Raw genomic sequence first — 20,119 nt, forward strand, 5'->3', positions numbered from 1 at the left:
TTTTTCAAGAACATAAGTTGTTTCTTTCTAACTCCTTGTTTACCTTTAATTTCTCCTCTTTGTTAGTGGATGCTTACTAAATTTGGGGAGGCAGTGTGATAAATGGGGGCTGGGGATAGTAAATAGAAGCCTAATTTCTTGTCCTGGTTTGATATGCGATCTTAAGCGTGTCACCATACTTTTGAGGACTTCAGTTTCCTCATCTGTAAAATGAGAGAAAACTAGATCATCTTAGGTCCCCTCCAGCTCTTTGTCTGCTATCATCTGGGATCAAATAAAGGTCTGGCTAGGTTTTGTTACCGCATACCTCCCTGAAGATGTTATATTATTTTGTGCGATAATTACAAAATAGTAATTTCTCATTTTTTCAGGAGAAAAGTTTTTTGATATTGATAGTGGAAGAAACGCTCCTTTGCATGCTCCTCCTTCGGAACATTACACTATTGTTTTTAATACCTTTGTGCTGATGCAACTTTTCAACGAAATAAATGCCCGGAAAATTCATGGTGAAAGAAATGTGTTTGAAGGAATCTTTAATAATGCCATCTTCTGCACAATTGTTTTAGGCACTTTTGTGGTACAGGTGGGTAATTGGAAAAGATAGTTTCAAATTTGATTATTATGTGGGAGATATTCGGTAAACAGGTGGCTTGTTCCAGAGATTACTTGACTGCAATGTGTGAGGCTTCCATGTATTTATTGCCTTGCTGACATTTTTAAAAGTTTTAAATATCATAACTCAAGTGAAAATTTGCCCTGTTCTGAAATGCATGTGAGAATATGTTAAGCTAACACTACTTGAATTGCAGTACAGGTTCTATAGTTGTGATACTTCACACTCGCTCTGATTCTGGTGGTTTCATTCTATCTTCTTGTTATTAAAACTGTTATCATTTTGATATTTAAGGTAAATCTTACAGTTTACCACTTTCTAGGGTAGCTCGAGTGATCTCTTAATTTCTTCTTCCAATTAATAGCAGTCATATTTCTACAGTTGAGTTTATTAAATAATAGAAGGTTTTGAAATGTACATTTGAATTCCATGTGATTCTGAATGGCTGCATTCTGAGTTTGGTGCATGTCTGTTTTGTAATATTATAATATTTTGTAACAAAACAAGGCAGAAAAGGGAGTGGAGAATGGAGTGTGAGGGGTGCATTTGGGAATGAGTAAGGACTGAAAATCTTCCCACTTTTATAGTGGTCATTATAAGAACAAAACTAAGGATCATTTTGCATGTGGTTATTTTATTTAACTACGTCTTATACTGTGATCCTTTTCTGTGCAAATGATTCTATAGTAGAATCTAGAATCAGAACAGGTAAATGAATGCTACATAATCACACCAGGAAGTCAGTAAACAAAATAAGATTTTAAAGTAAAAAGTGAACTTTTTCAACAGTGAATCAGTGGTGGTGCTTGTTTCAAAATGCAGATCTAAGAATTTTAAACATTTAATCAGTCTATACCTGGTACACTGTGGATACCGAAACTCAAAACCATAGACTTAATTATTTCTGTAAAAATGATTTCTGTTTCAGCTTTCAGTTTCTATAAATTTCAGGAGAAATGTTGCTTACTTGCTATATAGTTTCTTAAAGTATTTTTTTCAGATTTTATAAAAATCGTTGATGACATGCTAAAATGTTAGCTTTTACTTTGTACAAAATTAGCTTTGTTTTTAGTATATGAGGATTGCAAAATTTTAGCTAACTGTCTCTGTATCAAGCAAATCTGATAACTTAGTTCCCAACAAAGCTTGATACACCTAACATTCTTCAATGCTTTATAAATAAGCCAGTGCAACTCAAAGCATGGTCTGTGGACCAGCCACTAGTCCATAGTCACTTTGTTACAAGTGAACATTGAGACAAGGAGCATGTGCCAGACTGTAAATCAGCAACTTCACTAATCACACTGTATGTTTCAGATTAGGGTTTTTCGTTGCTGGGTTTTTGTGTGTTTTTGTTTTTAGTAATCGTCGCAGCAGCGGTACTGTGCAAACAGATCATTGGTTTGCACTCCAGTACACGTTCTTTATCTCCTCTTGTCATGGATTAGCACTTTGAATAGCACTTACAGAGAGTCAGCCGGGTAGGAATACATGACCCTTTGATTTACACATATCTCATTTTGTTCATTTCTAAAAACAATCTAGGCAAAGGCTTGATTATAGACCTGAGGTATCTGCAGGGCTTTTTCTTATAAATTATATTAAACTTAACTTCTATCTCTTTTACTTAACTAGCTGATTCTTATTTTACCTTTTTTTTTTTTTTGACATCATGAAGTAGTACATAATTATCCTTAACTCTTTGTAAATATTTTTAGTTTTTCTACTTTGTAGCAATTAACACAGAATCAGTATTTTCAAAATGTGTTCCATAAAACCCTAGTCTTTTGAATTGTTCTTACATCCTAAATAAGTTTAGAAAATTGTCTATTCTACCCACTTCTTGGAGGTTCTTCAAATCATGTAACATAGTACTTACGAGTATGAATTTAGGAGTCTCATCAGTCTCGGGGTCAAATCAAGGTGCTGCCTCAGTAGTTGTATGATCTAGACAAGCTCCAATTTCTTCATCTGTGAAATGGGGATGAAAATATTAGGTCACATCAGAAAATTACTGAAGCAGGGGGAGAGTGCATGTGAAGTTCTAGGCTTAATGCCTGGAAGGAAACACTCAAATGTCAGCTGCTTTTTTTTTTCTTTTTCTAAATTAACAGTTCAGTCTTGGGGAGATCTTTCAGTTAAGAAACCTGTTGTACTTTGTTAATCCCCTTCGAAATTTAGAAGATAACAGCTAATTCGAGGTTGCCTTACACACATTAAGGAAATGCTGTGGCACACCTAAATACACAATTCTATAGTATCATGTTGATCTAAGCAGTATATTGAAGAATATGGAAACTTAGTTTCTTACTTTTAGAAATAAATTCCACAACTAGTTTTATTTCTTCCTACTCTAAAATGAAAGATTATTTCTTAAGAAACGAAATCACCAATAGTGCTAGTCATTGTTTGCTTCCACGACATCTTAATATCTTTTTCATATCTTTCATTGTACTAAAAGATAAAGGTAAATTTTAAATTTAAAAAAAAATTAAATACACAAATGTTGAACTTTTTCCATGCTTTTTTTTTTCTTTTGGTATAAAAAGAAAATTATTCCAGTTTAATATATCTACTAAAATCCAAGCCAGATCGCCAAATCGGTTATAATCAATAGGTTGGACTACTAAAAAAAAAAAATGTCAAGTCTGTCTGTACAAGTGTACATTATCTTGACTTTGAAGGACAGTAGAATTGACAGATACCTATCACTTGAATGTGGAATAAAAGATAGCTACAAAGAATGGAATTTAAAAGCAAAGTTTTAAAATGTTAATATCAAAATGATTTCTTTTAATTTTAATATTTGGCAGCTGTTTACTGCCATATCAACAAGAGGCCTATCAAACTCATAACAGGGCGAATATTGTTATTTAACTCTTAATATTCTCATTTATCCTGTTTTTAGTTTCTTTAAACAGGGAAGCATTAGCACTGTATTATGAATTTTACTTATGTAGATTATTGGACTTCTCTCTTTATAAAGAAGAACAAATTTATGAGAGTATACCACCTGAGTTAGCACACATTTCATAGAACTTTGCAAGTTGCTGTTCTTTTACAGTCCATTTATATTTGTCTTAAAGTTTAATTGTTAATTTGGAATGAATACTATATAGAAGAAAAGAAGATTAAATATTGTGTCCACTTTCCTATAACATATGGTTTTTTCCACAAAAGTACTCCCTTTTGTGGAAAGGTGTAAATTATTCAAAAACTTAAACAGAATGTAGTTACTTGAGATTATATTGGAAACAGTATAAAGTTAGTTACCTTATTGATCATGAGAATTGTTTTTTTTTTTTCATTTTTAGTATGCATAATTTAAACATGAAATATACCTGCATTTAAAATTTTGGATGGAGAGATTTTACTTTATTTCACTTGTCTTATATTTAGCTGTGAATATTTATATATGCCAGCATCAGAATAATGGTTGTACACCTTGAGTTAGGAGGACACAAATTTGGGTAATTTTTGAAGTATGTGAATTGTAAAATTTAAAAGATTTAAATAAATTTACTCTTGATTATTCCTCCAGATAATAATTGTGCAGTTTGGTGGAAAACCTTTCAGTTGTTCAGAACTATCAATAGAACAGTGGCTGTGGTCAATATTCCTGGGAATGGGAACGTTACTCTGGGGCCAGGTAAAAATATTACTTTTTGTTCAAAACCTCAAGTGATTTTTTTTTTTTTTTTGCTTTCTAGTGTGTATTTTCTCTGAGCAGTTATGTTACTCGATTCTAAGTTGTTAACCATTCATTCTAGGTCAAAGGGCATGTAGGGATATAGATATTTTTTAATATTCTAATACCTAACTTGCTGTTTATTATGATTATGCCTATATTTAAAAAACACTTTTAGTTTCTTACATAGTTTTTTAACTTGCTATTTAGAACAAGTTTTACAACAATATTAAGATAGTGTATTCATAACTAGGATGCTAATGTCTATATCTTTGGCTCTATAATCTATTTTTGAATTTTTAGGATAAATATCTTTACAAAAATATAAAATACTATCTACTTTAGATTGTCTATCATTTTGTTACATAATTTAATCCAAAAGGCAGCACAGGAAAAATTTTGAGTTTCAGTTCATGTAGAAAATATGTCCAAAAAAAAATAGTATCTGGAAAAATGGGCCACAAAGTGACATTTTAGATTATTTGGATTGAATGGCTTTAATAGTGTATATATAAAATACAATCCTGGAAAAAATGAGATATACCTCATTTTTATTATAAGCAGCTGACTTGCAAATGCATGTTATTTTTTAAAAATATGTGGTAATGGTATGTGCATTGTTCATTTTAAGTCCATTACCATTTCTTTAAAACTAACTGATAGAGAATCTATATTAACATTTTCATAAAAGAAGGTTAACATATAGTGTATAATTTGTGTGAACTAATTTATTATCATTCTACAAGTCAGTCAAACCGAACATGCAGGTTTTTCTTAAACATCTTTATGTGCCTTTTATCTCACCTTTTTTAAAAATTGTGTTTCCAGGTTCCAACGTTTCTCTTCTTACTCATTTTGACTACCTCATTAATAGAGATCTTCTTTTAAGTAGGAGTCATGCTTGGTCCACCTTTTTCTTTTTATTTTTTTCTTTTTTTTTTTTTTTTGATTACCATTCTGATTATTTCATAATATTCTCTCATGGGCAGAACAGAACCCCACAATCTCCCCCAAAATCTGGCTAATCTCAGGAAGAGGAAATTCAGTACAGCATACATATCCAGCAGGCATCAGTTACCATCTTTGGTTGACATCGTCTATTGAATTCAAGTGCACCGTTGTAGAAAGAACACTGATTTTGGTGGTCGGGAGATCTAAGGTCTTAGTCACTCCATGAACAAGTGTGTCTCTGAGCCTGTTTCACCTCTTGAAATGAGATAGTTGGACTGGAAGTTCTCCAAGCAGTTCTCATTCAGACTGTGTGCTTGTTTTTCCTTGATAAGCCCGACTTCCTTAAGGAATGGCTGTTAACATTTATAAGTTAGTACATATTTGTTGGTGTTTTTTGTATCTTTTATGTTTTCTGGGGTATCTGTTTTTGTTTGATGTCATTATCATTATCAATCAATATTCATCCAGTTTTAAATAGTTGCATTTTACAAAAATAAATACATTGAATAAACAGCACTATTTTCATTTTAACCTTGAGGATTTTTGGAATTTGAGTATGTTGTTTCTCGTTGGACTCTTAGAGCACTAATGAAACATGAACTGGTTTTACCTCTGATATGACCACTTGCCATTTTCATTTTATTTGAAATCAATATAATTTTATATATAATAAATATAATTAATAATTAAGTAAATATATATATCAGAGCATGGTTTTATCACTTACTCTCTTGAATGTCCTAAATAGAATACAAAAAATGTAATCTGGCTATTTCCATTCAGGAAAACTTTTTACCCTTCAAACTTACATCTTTTGTGTAGCTAAAAGCGGAATATTTTTTATTCTGAGGAAGAAAGCCTCTGACAGACAGGATCGCATTGGTTTCTTGGTAAAGATGGTTGGTTATGCTCATACCTTTTCATACCCTTTGTATTAAAGTTGATTGGTTTAATCATACTTGATATGATTTATTTCTAAATTCTTTTCCCTGTGTTCTAGCTAATTTCAACAATTCCAACTAGCCGTTTAAAATTCCTAAAAGAAGCTGGTCATGGAACACAAAAGGAAGAAATACCTGAGGAAGAGTTAGCAGAAGACGTGGAGGAGATTGATCATGCTGAAAGGGAGTTACGACGTGGCCAGATCCTGTGGTTTAGAGGTCTGAACAGAATCCAAACACAGGTATGGACCTGGACCGAGGTAGGCGAGATGATGGGAGTGGGAGCCAGCCCAGGGCTTTTGGACCTGGGGAGGAGATTTGATCGCCCTCTTTAACCTCCTTTCTAGCCATCCCAACCCACAAAACTTATTCTTTTGAAAAATAATACTGGTGCCTGGAATGAGTGAAAGTTTTAACTGATCGTGAGAGAATTGTCTATATGCCCCTAAGCTCCTCTTTTCCTAGCTTTCCCCCCTTTCATCACAAAATGCTACTCTTGCCTATTTATCTGCTCTGTAAAAAGTGCCTTTTTTCTTTACTTTTTATATGTTGATAGATGGAATGGTCCTTTCTCTTGTTCTCTCTCTCTCTTGCTGAGCAAGCTGTCACAATCTCTGATTCCTTGCAGATGGATGTAGTGAATGCTTTCCAGAGTGGAAGTTCCATTCAGGGGGCTCTAAGGCGGCAACCCTCCATCGCCAGCCAGCATCATGATGTAACAAATATTTCTACCCCTACACATGTAGTGTTTTCCTCTTCTACTGCTTCTACTACTGTGGGGTGTGAGTGTGTGTTCCTAAGTGCATGAAATTAACATTTCCTACTTCACACACCTAACGTTTCTCATTTTCTCCTTAATGTTTAAATTCATTTGTTCAGGCTTTTCATAAAGCTTTCTTTTCGTAAAGTGGATTGAGACCTCAAAGTGTTGTCATTGTTGTTGTTTTATTTCTTAGAGGGCTAGATAACAGGTGGAACAATTGCAACCAAAGATTAGATATGAAATCTGTGAGCTTGTCTCTGTGCTAACTCTGACATTTAAGATGGGGAATAAAATTGTAGTTTAGAATTTGTGAAACTACTATAAATTTTTGAGTATATGCCTTTAAACGTGTTCATACTGCATGGTGCCCAGAAGCATGTGATTTGAAATTGATATATCAGAATCAAGAAATTGTGTTTAAAGCTAAATATGAATTTAGCATTTTGACTTTTATCTTGTTGAGGTTGGAAAGTAAGATAGTACCCTTAAGAAAAATTCCCAATATATAGTCAGTTGTTTGCCTTCTTAGCTTAGACTTTGTGGTCTTTTGCGGGGGGGGGGGGGGTCTTTTATTTTTATTTATTTTTTTGAGGGAGGCATTGGGGTGGTCTCCCTATAAGCTCCAGAGTTCTATGGTATTGATGGGTTTCTTTTTTCATTTGTATAATCAACTTAATTTAAAATCGTAGCCTAGATAAGAAGTGGTATGTTATTTTACATTTTCCAAAGAAGTAGGAAAAGTGTAGTGTTAATTATTGAATCATTTCATGCCCTGCTGTCCATTAATTGACTAGAATAAAAAATTTTCTTTCAGATTTTTAGTAAATGGCAAACTCCCCCAAAGCCTTACAACCTATATCATCCTTACTGTGAATTAGGGTCTTGATTTCATGGTGGATTCTCAGTGTACTGGAGGCACTAAAGAAAAAAGCCTAGCCACGCCTCATACTCACCCCCCAAATCAACTGAGATATCTAAGGCTAATCTTGTATTTGCCATTTGGTCTTCAGCCATTAAGGACTGGAGGAACCTCGGGAAGCTAGAGAGAGGATAAATTGGGGAAGAAAACAGTGCCTTTTTAAGGAGGACTGTTCATTCAGTGCCTTTTTGTTCTGTTTGCTTAAGTGGTTTTCATTTGTTATTTTTGACAGTATTGTAAAAAAGGCAGAACAGAAACTATCCCCTGTTTTACAGGCATGAGAACTGACTTGGAGGTTAAATGACTTGCCTGTGGCTAATAAGCAGAGGCAGCATGACATACAACAAAGAGCAGACAGGTACTCTAAGGACAGACTGACCCTGTAATGTTAGACAGGGTGTTAAATTTACATACTTGGACAGATAGGAATCTTCCTTTTAAAAATCACCCTGGTACTACCTAACCTAAATGAAATTGTATATGTAAATTGTCTAGCCTTATGCCTGGTACAGCTAATGTCATTTGCATCCCTCCCTCCTTTTATCTATAGATTTCGTGTTATTCCCTGGCTTTAAGGGGCTTATTACCACTTATTCCTTCATCTCCTACTATTAGTGTCTATTTAGTTGTATTCCATAAACACTCTGGAAAGCCTGCCGTGTACCAAGGCTGTCCTAGAACCTCAAGACCTTACAGTCTAGTGAAACAAACAAGTAGCCGGGAATTTCAACGTGGTAATGAAACACAGAATATGATAGATAACAGGGTCCTTAATGTGCCCTGAAAAGTTGAAGGAAATGACTCCCAAGCCGATTCTTGATAAAATTTGTCAGTTGAGAAAAGTGAGTTTCAGTGATATAGTCTGGTACTAAAGCAGTAATTAAAATGTAAAGAGTTATGAGGCTAGAATGGAAGGTAAGAATCTGTTTATATCCTATAACAACAATCCAAAATGAGAATTTATACTGAAAGACTCCTCTTGCACTCAAAATTTTAAATTTGAAAAATTTTATACCTACAGACAAGTTGAAAGATTTATACACGAATAACGCCTTTTGCCTGGATTTACTGCTTCTTAATATTTTACGACATTTGTTTTATTTGTGTATATATTAATGTGTACTTTTTGAGCCATTTGAAAGTGACAGATACCATGACATTTTGTAATACTTTAACCTGTACCTACCTCTTAAGAATAAGAAGTCTCCTGTAGAATCATACTATATTATCACATCCAAGAAATTTAACATTGATGCCATTTTAACTTATATACAGATTTCTGCCATTGTCCCCAAAATGTTTTTATCAAAAGCTTTTTTGATCCAACATCCAAGAAAGGATCATCGACAGTTAAGACCTTTTAGTCTCTGTTAACCTGGATCTATTTTTCTCTAATTTTTCAGAACATCAATTTTTTTTTGAAGAATCAAGGCCAATTGTCTTATAAAGTGTCCTGCATTCTGGATTTTTTTATTGTTTTCTTATGATTAGCTTCATGTTAAACTTTTCTGACAAGTTTATCTCCTGGGTGATGTATATTCTATCTATTTTTATTTCAGCAAACTTTTAGATAATTTACTGTTTTTGTTTGGAGGGGTGTCACATGACCTGAGATACTATATATACTTTATCTGTATAATTGTGTTCTGAGCTTTATATTAAATATTAGGTCAATCATCAACTCTGTTTTAAGACATAACTACCCATACATGCCCAGGTTCTTTTCTGCTGGACAACTATACCTGATACTTGAGTTGCTGGTCCCATGTTTCAAGGGTGATAGAGGTAAACTTCAGAATGTCAAGGGCAAGTTCCTAGTTTTGCTTCTTTAAGGTTTGAGATGTTTATTTCTTTATTTTGTATTCTGTATACTTGGACCATAAGGAGGTATCGTGGGCTGATGCATATCTTGTTCATGAGGTTATCATTATACATTAACAGTTGCAGTAATTATGTTGATGTTACTGTAAATTTCTATCAGTCTTGCTAGTGAAGCCTTAGGTGCTAAGTACAGAACCTCCAGCCAATGTATAGAATTAATTAGTCATGTTAATATGTTTAATGATGAAAGGTTCGATTTCCTTGCTGTGTTCCTGCCCTAATTTAGAATAGTCTGTGGATGTCAAAACTTCTTCAACTGTTTTTTGGAGTATTTCCTTTGCTAAATGGAAGAAATAATAATCCATTTTGACTCCGTCATATACTAGGCTTGAAACATCTTTGGAGAGATTATCTTTTTCCCCTCATTTTTATTAGTCAAATCTTTATTCCTAAGGATCTCTGGAGAAAACATTCTATAGTTTTATTTATTTATAAAGTCTATTATTCTAATATCAGTCTTCACCATTAATAAATTCTTTTGCTAAATCAATAGTTAACCCTTTTTGGAAAGGAGAAATTGAGAGAAAATTTGGTCTTCTAGGTGAAGGGTCAGCAAACTGTAGCCTATCGGTCAAATCTGGCCTGATGCCTGTTTTTCAAAATAAGTTTTTTATTGGAACAGAGTCACATTCATTTAAGTATCATCCATGGTACCTTTTGCACTACACTTGCAAAGTTGAATAGTTGTATCAGAGACCATGTGGAGTCCAAAGCTTGTATTTACTCTCTGGTTCTTTACAAAAAATGTTTGCCAATTTCCACCACTCATTACTCAAGTGGGTCTTATTTTGAGAAAATTCAATGTGCAAATACCCAACTTTGGAAAACGACCTAGAATTTTCTTTTTTGGTGCATAGTATCTTTTGTTTTACCACTCCATTCCTTTAAATTAGTGCACATAGTAAAAGTAACAATGAATACAAATTTCAGAAATGGGCAATCTGCAGTAGAAGGTAAGATATAGAAGGTAATAGAAGATAACGACTAAAATCATCCCATATTTTAAAGCTGCCTTTGTATACCATGTTTTGGGCAATGATACTCAAAAGTTAAGATTGTATTTAGGAAAATGGGTGGATTAGCAGGGTAAATGATTTTGTTTTTGATTTGTTACTTAAATCTAATGTATTATTTACCTTGATAATCATGTTCAGTTTCTTAAAATTACTGCATGATAATCACTTTGACTTTTTTTTGTTGTTGTTTACCAAACGTTCATGAAACGTTTTCCTCTGAATTTACTCTTTAAAAATTTTTCTTGACATAGGAATTAGTGGATTTTTCTTAATTTTTAGGAGTTATAATTGCATTGTACACAATAGGTTTCAATAAATATTAATAAAATTGTTAAAAGACTAAGTAAACAGGTTTGGATTGTCAAAAAAAAAGGTATTTAAGTTATTTATTTTCCTGCTTAAACAGAATTCTTTGTGGCATTAAAATAGTTTCTTACATACATAAAGTATTGCACACACAGTTATGCTTTTAGTTACTCAGAATTACTGCTGTACTGTGAGAATTTTACTTATAGAAGGTAATAGAGATCAGAGCAAGTGAAAGTTAGCTCAATGTCATGCTTCAGATCGAGTGCTTTGTTAATGTTCTTTATAAATAGAAAGTAAAACAAATCTGGTTCAACGACCCCTGGTTATTCCAGATTTTGTTGCATATATCTTCTATAGAACTATTCTTTGAAATTGTATTGCTTTGCAGCATTTCTGAGCTGTCCTTTTCCTGTCCAGTCATTATGTGGTTAAGCAGTAGTGTCAGAGGAAGACAGCATTAACCTTAATCTTAAGAAGTATTTTATTCTAGTGATGTTAGCTAAAGCTAACATCCACATGTTCTTTTTTATTGATTGTCAAAGAACTTGGAATTGAGAGTCCAGAAAACTTTGTTCTCAGACACTTTAGCACTGATTAGGAGTGACATGAGCAGTCAGCCACCTGTCTTCTCAGTTGCTCAGTTTCATCATTTATAAAGTGGTTAGAATAAAATAGGTCGAATAACCTTTCAAGCTCTGATGTTCTCATCAGAGTAAATTTTTTTTCAGAAAGAAAACAACATTTTAACAATAATTTAAAAGTTTCGATAAAAAGGAATCTCATCTAATTTTACCTGTCACAAGTGCATGTGCGTGTGTGTAATTGTGTGTATACAAACACTGACTGCCCTCACCTGCTTACTTTTTACCCTTAGGGCATCCCCAACTCCCAGATCTCTAAACCCCTGAGCTCTAGATAGTTTCACCTGGATGTTAGGCAGCGCCCCAGATTTAACATGTTCCAAAAATTTAGTTCTCCTTTAATTTTTCACTACTCCCCTATCCCCTGGTCAAAACAAAACAGAAAACTTACCCGTCTCTATCTCTCTTAGAAGCATTGTCTGCAACCAAGTCAAACAGGCAACAGTTTCAGGGCATCTTGAGCAGTCCTCATCACCCATCAGGTTTGCTGGCTGAGCCTCCAGTTTGTGTTCTCTGTGCCTACTCACCACTGATACTGACAGATATTTTTCTTTTTTGGGGTGGGGGGGTATCTTTTTGCTTTTTTAACTGCACAGTCTCTTATTAGGATAGTCAGGATACTTGTTAAGTGTCCACATATATAAAATGTGAATTGTAAGATTTCACAGTAAAAAACAACTACATCAATAATTGTAGTGGTATATTTAGCAAGCCTAGTTTACACACCATATGTAAAACACTTTACATCTTAGTAAATGGGAATAAGAGCAGTACAGGAAATTGGAAATGTATTTGCTGCTAATAGTCTGTCAAATGAAAGAAATGAAATATAAACACATTAATAGAATTATAAATTGGTAGATGATAAAGTAACACAACAACACAGAGTAGGTGCTTGTAGCTCCGAGTGTCACCTGGGGGGAGCTTGTTAGAAATGCACAAATCAGAATCTGCATTTTAACAAGATCCCCAAGTGCTTCCTCTGCACATTAAAGTTTGAGAAGCCCTGACTTTGATACTTGAGAGCTGACACTGTTCTGAGTCTGTACATGTACTAATTGAATCTCCCGTACAACCCTGTAAGTGGTCAGGGAAGACCACTTTGAGGAGAGATTAGGTTCTAATCAGAACTGGGCAAATGTTCTTATAAATAGCAGTTTTCCATTCTTTTTAAGGTTGGATAATCTTCCATTGTGTGAATATACCAGGTTTTCTTTGTCCATTCATCTGTCAATGGACATTTAATTTGTTTGCTATCTTGGTTATTGTAAGTAATGCAGCAAGGAACATAGGAGTGCAAGTATGTCTTCAGGATCCTGATTTTGTGTCTTTGGATAAATTCTCAGAAGTAGGAATCTAAAATAGTCAAACTCATAGAAGCAAAGAGTAGAATAGTGGATTATCAGGGGTAGGAGGAAATCGAGAGGTCTCGGTCAAGGGGTACAAAGTTTCAGTTATACAAGATGAGTAAATTCTGGAGATCTAATGTATAACATGGTGACTGTACTGTATAATTGAAATTTGCTAAGAGGGTAGAATACTAACTTCTCACCACACATACACAGTAACTGTGAGGTGACAGATATGTTAGTTAACTTGATTTTAGCAATTATTTCACAATGCATACACATATCAAATCATCACTTTGTACACCTTAAATATATACAATTTTTAAAAAGTAGACATAAACTTACATTTTTAAAAAATACATTTAAATGAAAAAATACATTCAAATGTCTCCGAAGAAATGTATTAGTTTATTATTGTTTTACGAGATGATTTTGATGACCGCATTTTGGAATGGAAATGTCAGTTACTTCTCATAACAGGAGTAAATGATGTCTTCATTACTAAACAGGATTCATTAGAATCAAAGCAAAAGCAAATGCTATATTTAAATTGATATGTAGTAGATGTTCAACTATTTGGATGTTGTCCTTTCTTTTTTGAAAGTCTGTATGACACTGGGTTAATGAGACCTGATGTCAGTGTGTGTAGTGATGTTTTTGAGTCAGTTGCTCATTAACCTCTTTTCATCCATACAGCAGACTTCTGAGGAAGGTGAATTGTTGAGCTATATGTTTTGAGGCAAAAATACTAGAAAAGTTTTGTGTTTGGTCGGGGAGGGCCTAGAGGAGTTTCTTTCTGTTTCTGTTTTAAATCTTTTTTTTTTTTTTCAGTGAACTCTAGTATGTAAAGTAATTTAAGTTTTAATCTATTTTAGAGAAAAACATTATTAACACTTTATAGACAAATGGCATATACTCAAATATTTATAGCTGTTTAATGGCATTTTATAGATATTTATTTGGACTTTGTCTTTATTTTTATTTTTTAATTAAGGAAGTAGTGAGATAGATGTGACTTCATTGTGGCATTCAGCTTATATTTGCTTGGCTTTTTCATAGTCGGTGACATCCTGACTCCTAGCATGATAAATAATAACCCTCTGTGCTTGTTTAACTTATTTGAATTGTTTTTAAAATTACATTTTTTTTTTATTTTAAAAAATCAGCTAAAGCTTGTGTATGGTTAAGTTTTTGTTTGTTTGTCATTTGACTTTGTTTTCTTAGAGAAAAAAATCCTATAAAATGGCTATTAAATTTTTAGCCAGTGACAATGAGATTTTCTTAGTTTTACTTTGAATTCTGTATCTCTTAATTCTTAGAGTATGTGGTTTTGTTGTTCTGTAGTGTCTTACTAAAATATTCATTTTTTTACAGTGTATTGCAAGTTCCACTGCATTACATGCAAATATGATTCACTCATACCTAGCTGTTTGTGGATTCAAACTCATAAATAAACCATCTTTAAGTTAAGCTACTAGCATACTGACATTTTTCTGTTTTCTGATATTTACAGATTCGAGTGGTGAATGCATTTCGTAGTTCTTTATATGAAGGGTTAGAAAAACCGGAATCAAGAAGTTCGATTCACAACTTTATGACACATCCTGAGTTTAGGATAGAAGATTCAGAGCCTCACATCCCCCTTATTGATGACACTGATGCTGAAGATGATGCTCCTACAAAACGTAACTCCAGTCCTCCACCCTCTCCCAACAAAAATAACAATGCTGTTGACAGCGGGATTTACCTTACAATAGAAATGAACAAGTCTGCTACCTCTTCATCCCCAGGAAGCCCACTACACAGTTTGGAAACATCACTCTGATTGTAAGCTGAATGTTAACACACTAGCTGCATTGTAAAGAAACAAATTGAAACTGGGTCTCTTCACATATTGTGACAGACAAGATAGTATTCTTGTCTTTGGACTTCAACAGAAGACACACTTGTACGAATGTAGATTTATTTTTTTAAAAAAAAAAATGCAAAGCTTTCTGCCAGACTGAGGGTGCTTTTTGGGGGGTGGGAGAAATGAACTGACAGATAAACAGTAACTCAGCATAAGTTGACCTGTGGATCATCTGTAGTACCTGAGAGTGGTCCCGAACAGTATATTAGCAGAGCTTTAGTTTATCTCAGTCTTTGATGGGAGAGAGGGAGGAGTAAAGCTGGGCAAGCAAAGAGCCCTGGATCATTGAATTGATACTTTAATTTCTGCTGTTGGCTGTTAATAATTTGGATTATTTATGTTTATAAATGATACAGATCTGTTTACAAGGTTTGTAGATACTTTTTTTGTTCCTGTTCATAGATGGGAAGCTTCCTTATAACTGATGCAGAGAAAAATTAGTCCTTCAAATACTGCTGTATTTTCAGGAAAAAAAAAAGGGGGTGTTTCTATTGAAACTGTACTAAATTTTTGCCTACAATTTAACTTGTTAAATATTGTAGATAAATTGCTAATACTAATAGCCAAATAGATAACACTAATGCTTTGTTTAAAAAAAAAAAACAAACAAAAACAAAACAAAACAAAAAAACATGAGCAGTGGTGTTCTAATGAAGTTATGGCATCTGTCCTAATTAGTTTCTTAAATACATTTACTACTTAATGGTTTTGAAACAACTGTTTAATTTTTAAAATTTTTGAAAACTTGCTAATAACCTTTTGTTCAGAATTTAGTAGATTGTTTAATGCGGGACATCAACTGCATAATGAAAGATGCTTGAAATGCTTTTGTTATTTCAGGCAAATCAAATTAAATCAAACTATCAAACTACAAGAGAACCTTAGTCCTTTTTGTTTTTGTCTAAACCTGTTAGTTCAGTGATGTCTTGGTGAACTGTGAGTGAACTGTACCGCTTTTTCTAATCCTTAGAAACCTTCATACAGCATGAGGGCTGTTGGCATTTTGAAAAGGTTAATAAGTAGAAGCATACATGTTTTCCTTTTGTTTTTGAAACTTGTTTGTAAACATAAATAAATCTGCCCTTTTATTAAATAAATTCAAGGCAACGTTTTTTTAAAGAAATTTCCGTTTCTTTACTCAATTCTGCATATATGGTGCATCAGTCTGTTCTCTTTAACCACTATTGGAATAAATTTCAAGATGGTAACAGCCCCATGAATTATCACTTTAATTCCTTGGTGATAACCTAAGAGAACCAGATTAAGAAAACTATTGCAATTTCACCATTTGACATATTCTTCATAGAATTTAGTTTGTCTAAAATAGTCTCAAAGTTAAAAAAAAATAATGACCACCATTGTCTTTGATACACTTATTTTAAGTCTTAAGTGGCCAAATGTCAGCTTAGTTAAAATGAGATTCTATGAAAAGGCGAAAAAGATCCTTAAAACATATTTAGATATAATAATTAATCATATGCTAGAATGCCTATTTCTAAGTCAGCTGGATTCTTTAAATCTTTGTTTCTTTCTTTTGTCTACCTTCCCCTTTACTGCCTCTGTCTTTACCTTTTAGGAACTGGCATTGTGTTAGGGCCCAGATTTCACCAGATATACAATCCTCAGGCTGACATAAAGTTTACGAGGACTACTACAACATCTGAGAGTGCTGACCCAGCAAAGAAACATTTAGTTGATGGTGCTTGATATTTTTGGTGGGTAGGGGAAAATCTGTTTTTCTCCATCAATCCTTTGCAGTAATCCTCTGCAAGTCTTAGAAACACATCGGCTCTGTCAGCATTTATAATTGTACATTTATTCATCAGGTATTTATAGCAAACCATACTGTAAAAAGAGGTAGCATGATATGTTGGAAAGCATAGTAGGCTAGGAGTCAAGACCTGGTTCCTAGTCTTGGTTTTGCCATTACGTGCTGCATGACCTTGGGAAAATCATTTACCCTAACTGAGGGTGGTGGACTAATCTATCTTGAAGAACCCTTTCAACTCTAAAAATTGACCCTATCAACTGGAGAGCCTACAAGGCATAGGGACTAGAGAAAAGGGAATGTTTTCAGTTTTCTTTTTTATTTTGGTTATGCTTAAATATGAATGTAATTACCAAAAGATTTAGACGTGCATGTGCTTTGGAGGATTTGTATTGAGCTTTTACAGTATTCATTTTTCAACTCAAGGCAATGGCTTTTTACACCAACTCTAATCCATAAACGGGTCTTCTGACATCCATGAAGTAGTAGCAAGACATGCTTAGTGTGTATTTCTCTCTTTGAGACACTGTAATTTCTACCAGAAATTTCCAGAGCATTATGTAAGTAGAAAACAATGCAAGCAAGCTGTTAAAGATCTTGGATCCCATTATATAGTATGTATAGCTGAAATCAGCATCTATAATTCAATCACTTTTTCTCTTTTATCCTCTAACCAAAAAAATTGTTTAATTTTGCATCCCAAATGTTTTTAATCTTTGTATATTTTTTAAAAATCCTTTCTCCTCATCATTGCCTTTTTTGTGGTTGTAAATAGACTTACTTGCACTTTGAAGATGAGTTACTCCTTGTCATCTTACAAATATGTGATATGGTAATTTTCATAACAGATGTCAGTTTTGAACCAAGAAATGGTGATTTGTTTATAAGAAAAAAAAAACTGGCTTCATTTCTGTGAAATTGCTCTTTGAAAATTTCTTTTTACACATGTAAGCCAACTGAGATACCGTGATGGTGTTGATTTCTTTCAATGATGCTTACCATCTATTTTAGCCACTGAGCCTTTTATTATTTGTCTATTTGTAAAGTTTATTTGTCTTAACTCATTTAATAAATATACTGTTTATCTGTTTCTGAATGGGGACTGAAATTTTTGAATATTTAAATTGATTGGAACATCATATTTTAGAATTACTTTTTTCTATTTGAAATTTTTAAAATTTGATGACAATTCTATAATGTACTTGAAATGTTATGGTTGTGTTACAGTGAATCAGTGTTCTAATATGCATGATCTTGCCCCTAGAATGAAAGTGGGTATATTGTCCTTACTCTCCTACCCTGCATCTTCAATACTTATAGCACAATAGATCATTTCTGTAGTCCATGGAAGTGTAATGTTTTTGTTTTAGAAATGTTTAGTTTTTAACATTAACTGTAAGAGCTTATTTTTTTCCTTAAATAATGCAAACTTGTCAGCAGCAATTATTTGAACTCTATGGTAACAAAATTAATCTAATTGCCTTTAGTTGGTTTTTATAAGTTATTAAATTAGCAACTTTGAAATACTGAGTGAACTTTAAATGATTATGAAAGTACCATATTTATGACATGAGAGATGTTTTCCATTTTGTCAAATTAGGTCTTACATATATGTTACAATTGAATTTTGAATTAAGTTAAAATTAACTGAATAAGAAAGAGGAATTACTATAAGTCTTTGCTTGTTGACATTTTTTCTTCTCTTTTTAGAGAAATCGTGGCATATTGCAGCTGCCTTCTTTCACTTAACCTGTGCCACCCTTAAGACTGATGCCCAAACCACATACCAATCTTTATTTTTTCAAATTCCAGCATTACACTCATTTATAGACCAAAAAAAAAGATACTTTTATTGCATAATTATACCATCTAAAATAATCTTTGAAAGATCCTTGAAAGTAATCTTTGTTTTAGAATAAGCATTATAAAAATATAATGTTTCACGCGGTAAGGAAGTTCTACTTGTATTCTGTACTTCTCTTAGTGTATATCAGAAGGAAATTATCCTTATAATGTAATTTGCTTTTCCTGCAGATTGATAGTTTTGTCCTTTAAGTTCTCAATTGAGAGTTTACGTTTATGCTTTTTTGTCTTAAGAACTACTTCTTTAACATTTCCTTATTTGTTAGAAAAACACTTCAGCTTACAGGTGAATATACTAAATGTAAGCATGTTTAATCTGTATTATCTGAATTCAGTGTCATTACTGTACAATGTAACATCGATGATTCCAAAGTAGCGAATTAGAAGTAAGAAATGTGTATGTGTTTACACAGTATCAGGCTTTGTTACAACTTCCTTAAGGAGTCCTGCATCCTAGGAAAACATAGTTCCCAAGTCAGTAATACACAAGTCTGGGTGTGGGTTCAGTGCAGAAGTCTCTAAAATTCTCTTAATTTAAATCAGAGTTACAAGCACCATACAATTTCCAAATTACTTTTAAGATTATTAAATATAAGTACTGATATTTAGCTACTAAAAGGAATGTCGTCACAACATAATATTTGTGGAATACCTCCTGTATACCAAGCACTTTACATGGATTATGTAAATAACACCGTGTGCAACTGTTGTCACTTGATATGTGGGGAAACTGAGGCATAAAGAGTTGAAGTAACTTGCTCTGGGTCACGTGGTGAGCTGGGATTCACACTTAAGGCAGACCTTATCAAGAGTCCAAGCCAGTGGCCACTGGTCTTTACTGCAGTACTACCATCTTACTGACCTAAGGAGGGCCCAGTGCCTAAAAATCTGTATTCAACTTCTAAGGCTCCTTTGCTTTTGTTCTTTTCTCATACCAAATGCTTCAGAAATGATCTTAAGAATCTTCATAACCTTCCTGGAGGATAGCTCAAGAGACTGAAGCAAAAAGTATCACTGATTAAGATGTATAATCTAAGCTTTCCTTATAATCAGACCTCCTCTAGCTGAAGAATCAAAGATAAACTCAGTAAAATGGTGATTTAATACCATACTTGGGTTAGAGAATGTTGTGATTCAGTACTTTTAAGAAAGATATGATTATTCTAAGTTTCATAGATAATTTAATAGGTCATTGCTTTATATCCTAAATAATTTGGAATGAAAATAAACTTGTCACATTAATGAGACACTCTGCATTTTTTGTTCTTAAACTTTGTAAAATTAAGAATAGAATGTTTTATATATTTTAAAGAATATGTCCTCCAGCAGTATTTTCCTTGATGAAAATTTTTACTGCTTTCATATTTAGCCTAAGGAGCAACTATTTGCACACTGGATTTTAACAATTTTTAAAATAAAATTGCAGCCATTATTTCACTACTGTTTTAATGCCATTTTATATTAATGTTGTTTATGGATTGTGAATAGTCAGTTGGCCTCCCTTATAG

The 20,119-nt window shown here is 33.2% G+C and overlaps 1 protein-coding gene across 18 annotated transcripts in view; it reads left to right on the top strand.

Annotated features, from left to right (window-relative positions):
* Positions 1–17,844, top strand: part of ATP2B1 (ATPase plasma membrane Ca2+ transporting 1) — a 115,029-nt gene extending 97,185 nt beyond the window's left edge. For 8 of the 18 annotated variants that reach the window (XM_036237579.1, XM_016165144.2, XM_036237580.1 and 5 more), the window contains 5 exons: positions 372–583; positions 4,155–4,262; positions 6,253–6,435; positions 6,822–6,908; positions 14,585–17,844. In XM_036237579.1, coding sequence (XP_036093472.1) covers positions 372–583; positions 4,155–4,262; positions 6,253–6,435; positions 6,822–6,908; positions 14,585–14,896 — 902 coding nt within the window. In that variant the 3' untranslated portion in view covers positions 14,897–17,844. Of the gene's footprint in view, positions 1–371; positions 584–4,154; positions 4,263–6,252; positions 6,436–6,821; positions 6,980–7,149; positions 7,202–14,584 lie in introns of all 18 variants that reach the window. The other 10 variants (XM_036237584.1, XM_036237585.1, XM_016165152.2 and 7 more) reach the window with 5 other exon arrangements.
* The last annotated feature ends 2,275 nt before the right edge of the window (positions 17,845–20,119 follow it).

Source organism: Rousettus aegyptiacus, unplaced genomic scaffold (assembly GCF_014176215.1).
Source record: "Rousettus aegyptiacus isolate mRouAeg1 unplaced genomic scaffold, mRouAeg1.p scaffold_m13_p_2, whole genome shotgun sequence".
Lineage (NCBI taxonomy): Eukaryota > Metazoa > Chordata > Mammalia > Chiroptera > Pteropodidae > Rousettus > Rousettus aegyptiacus.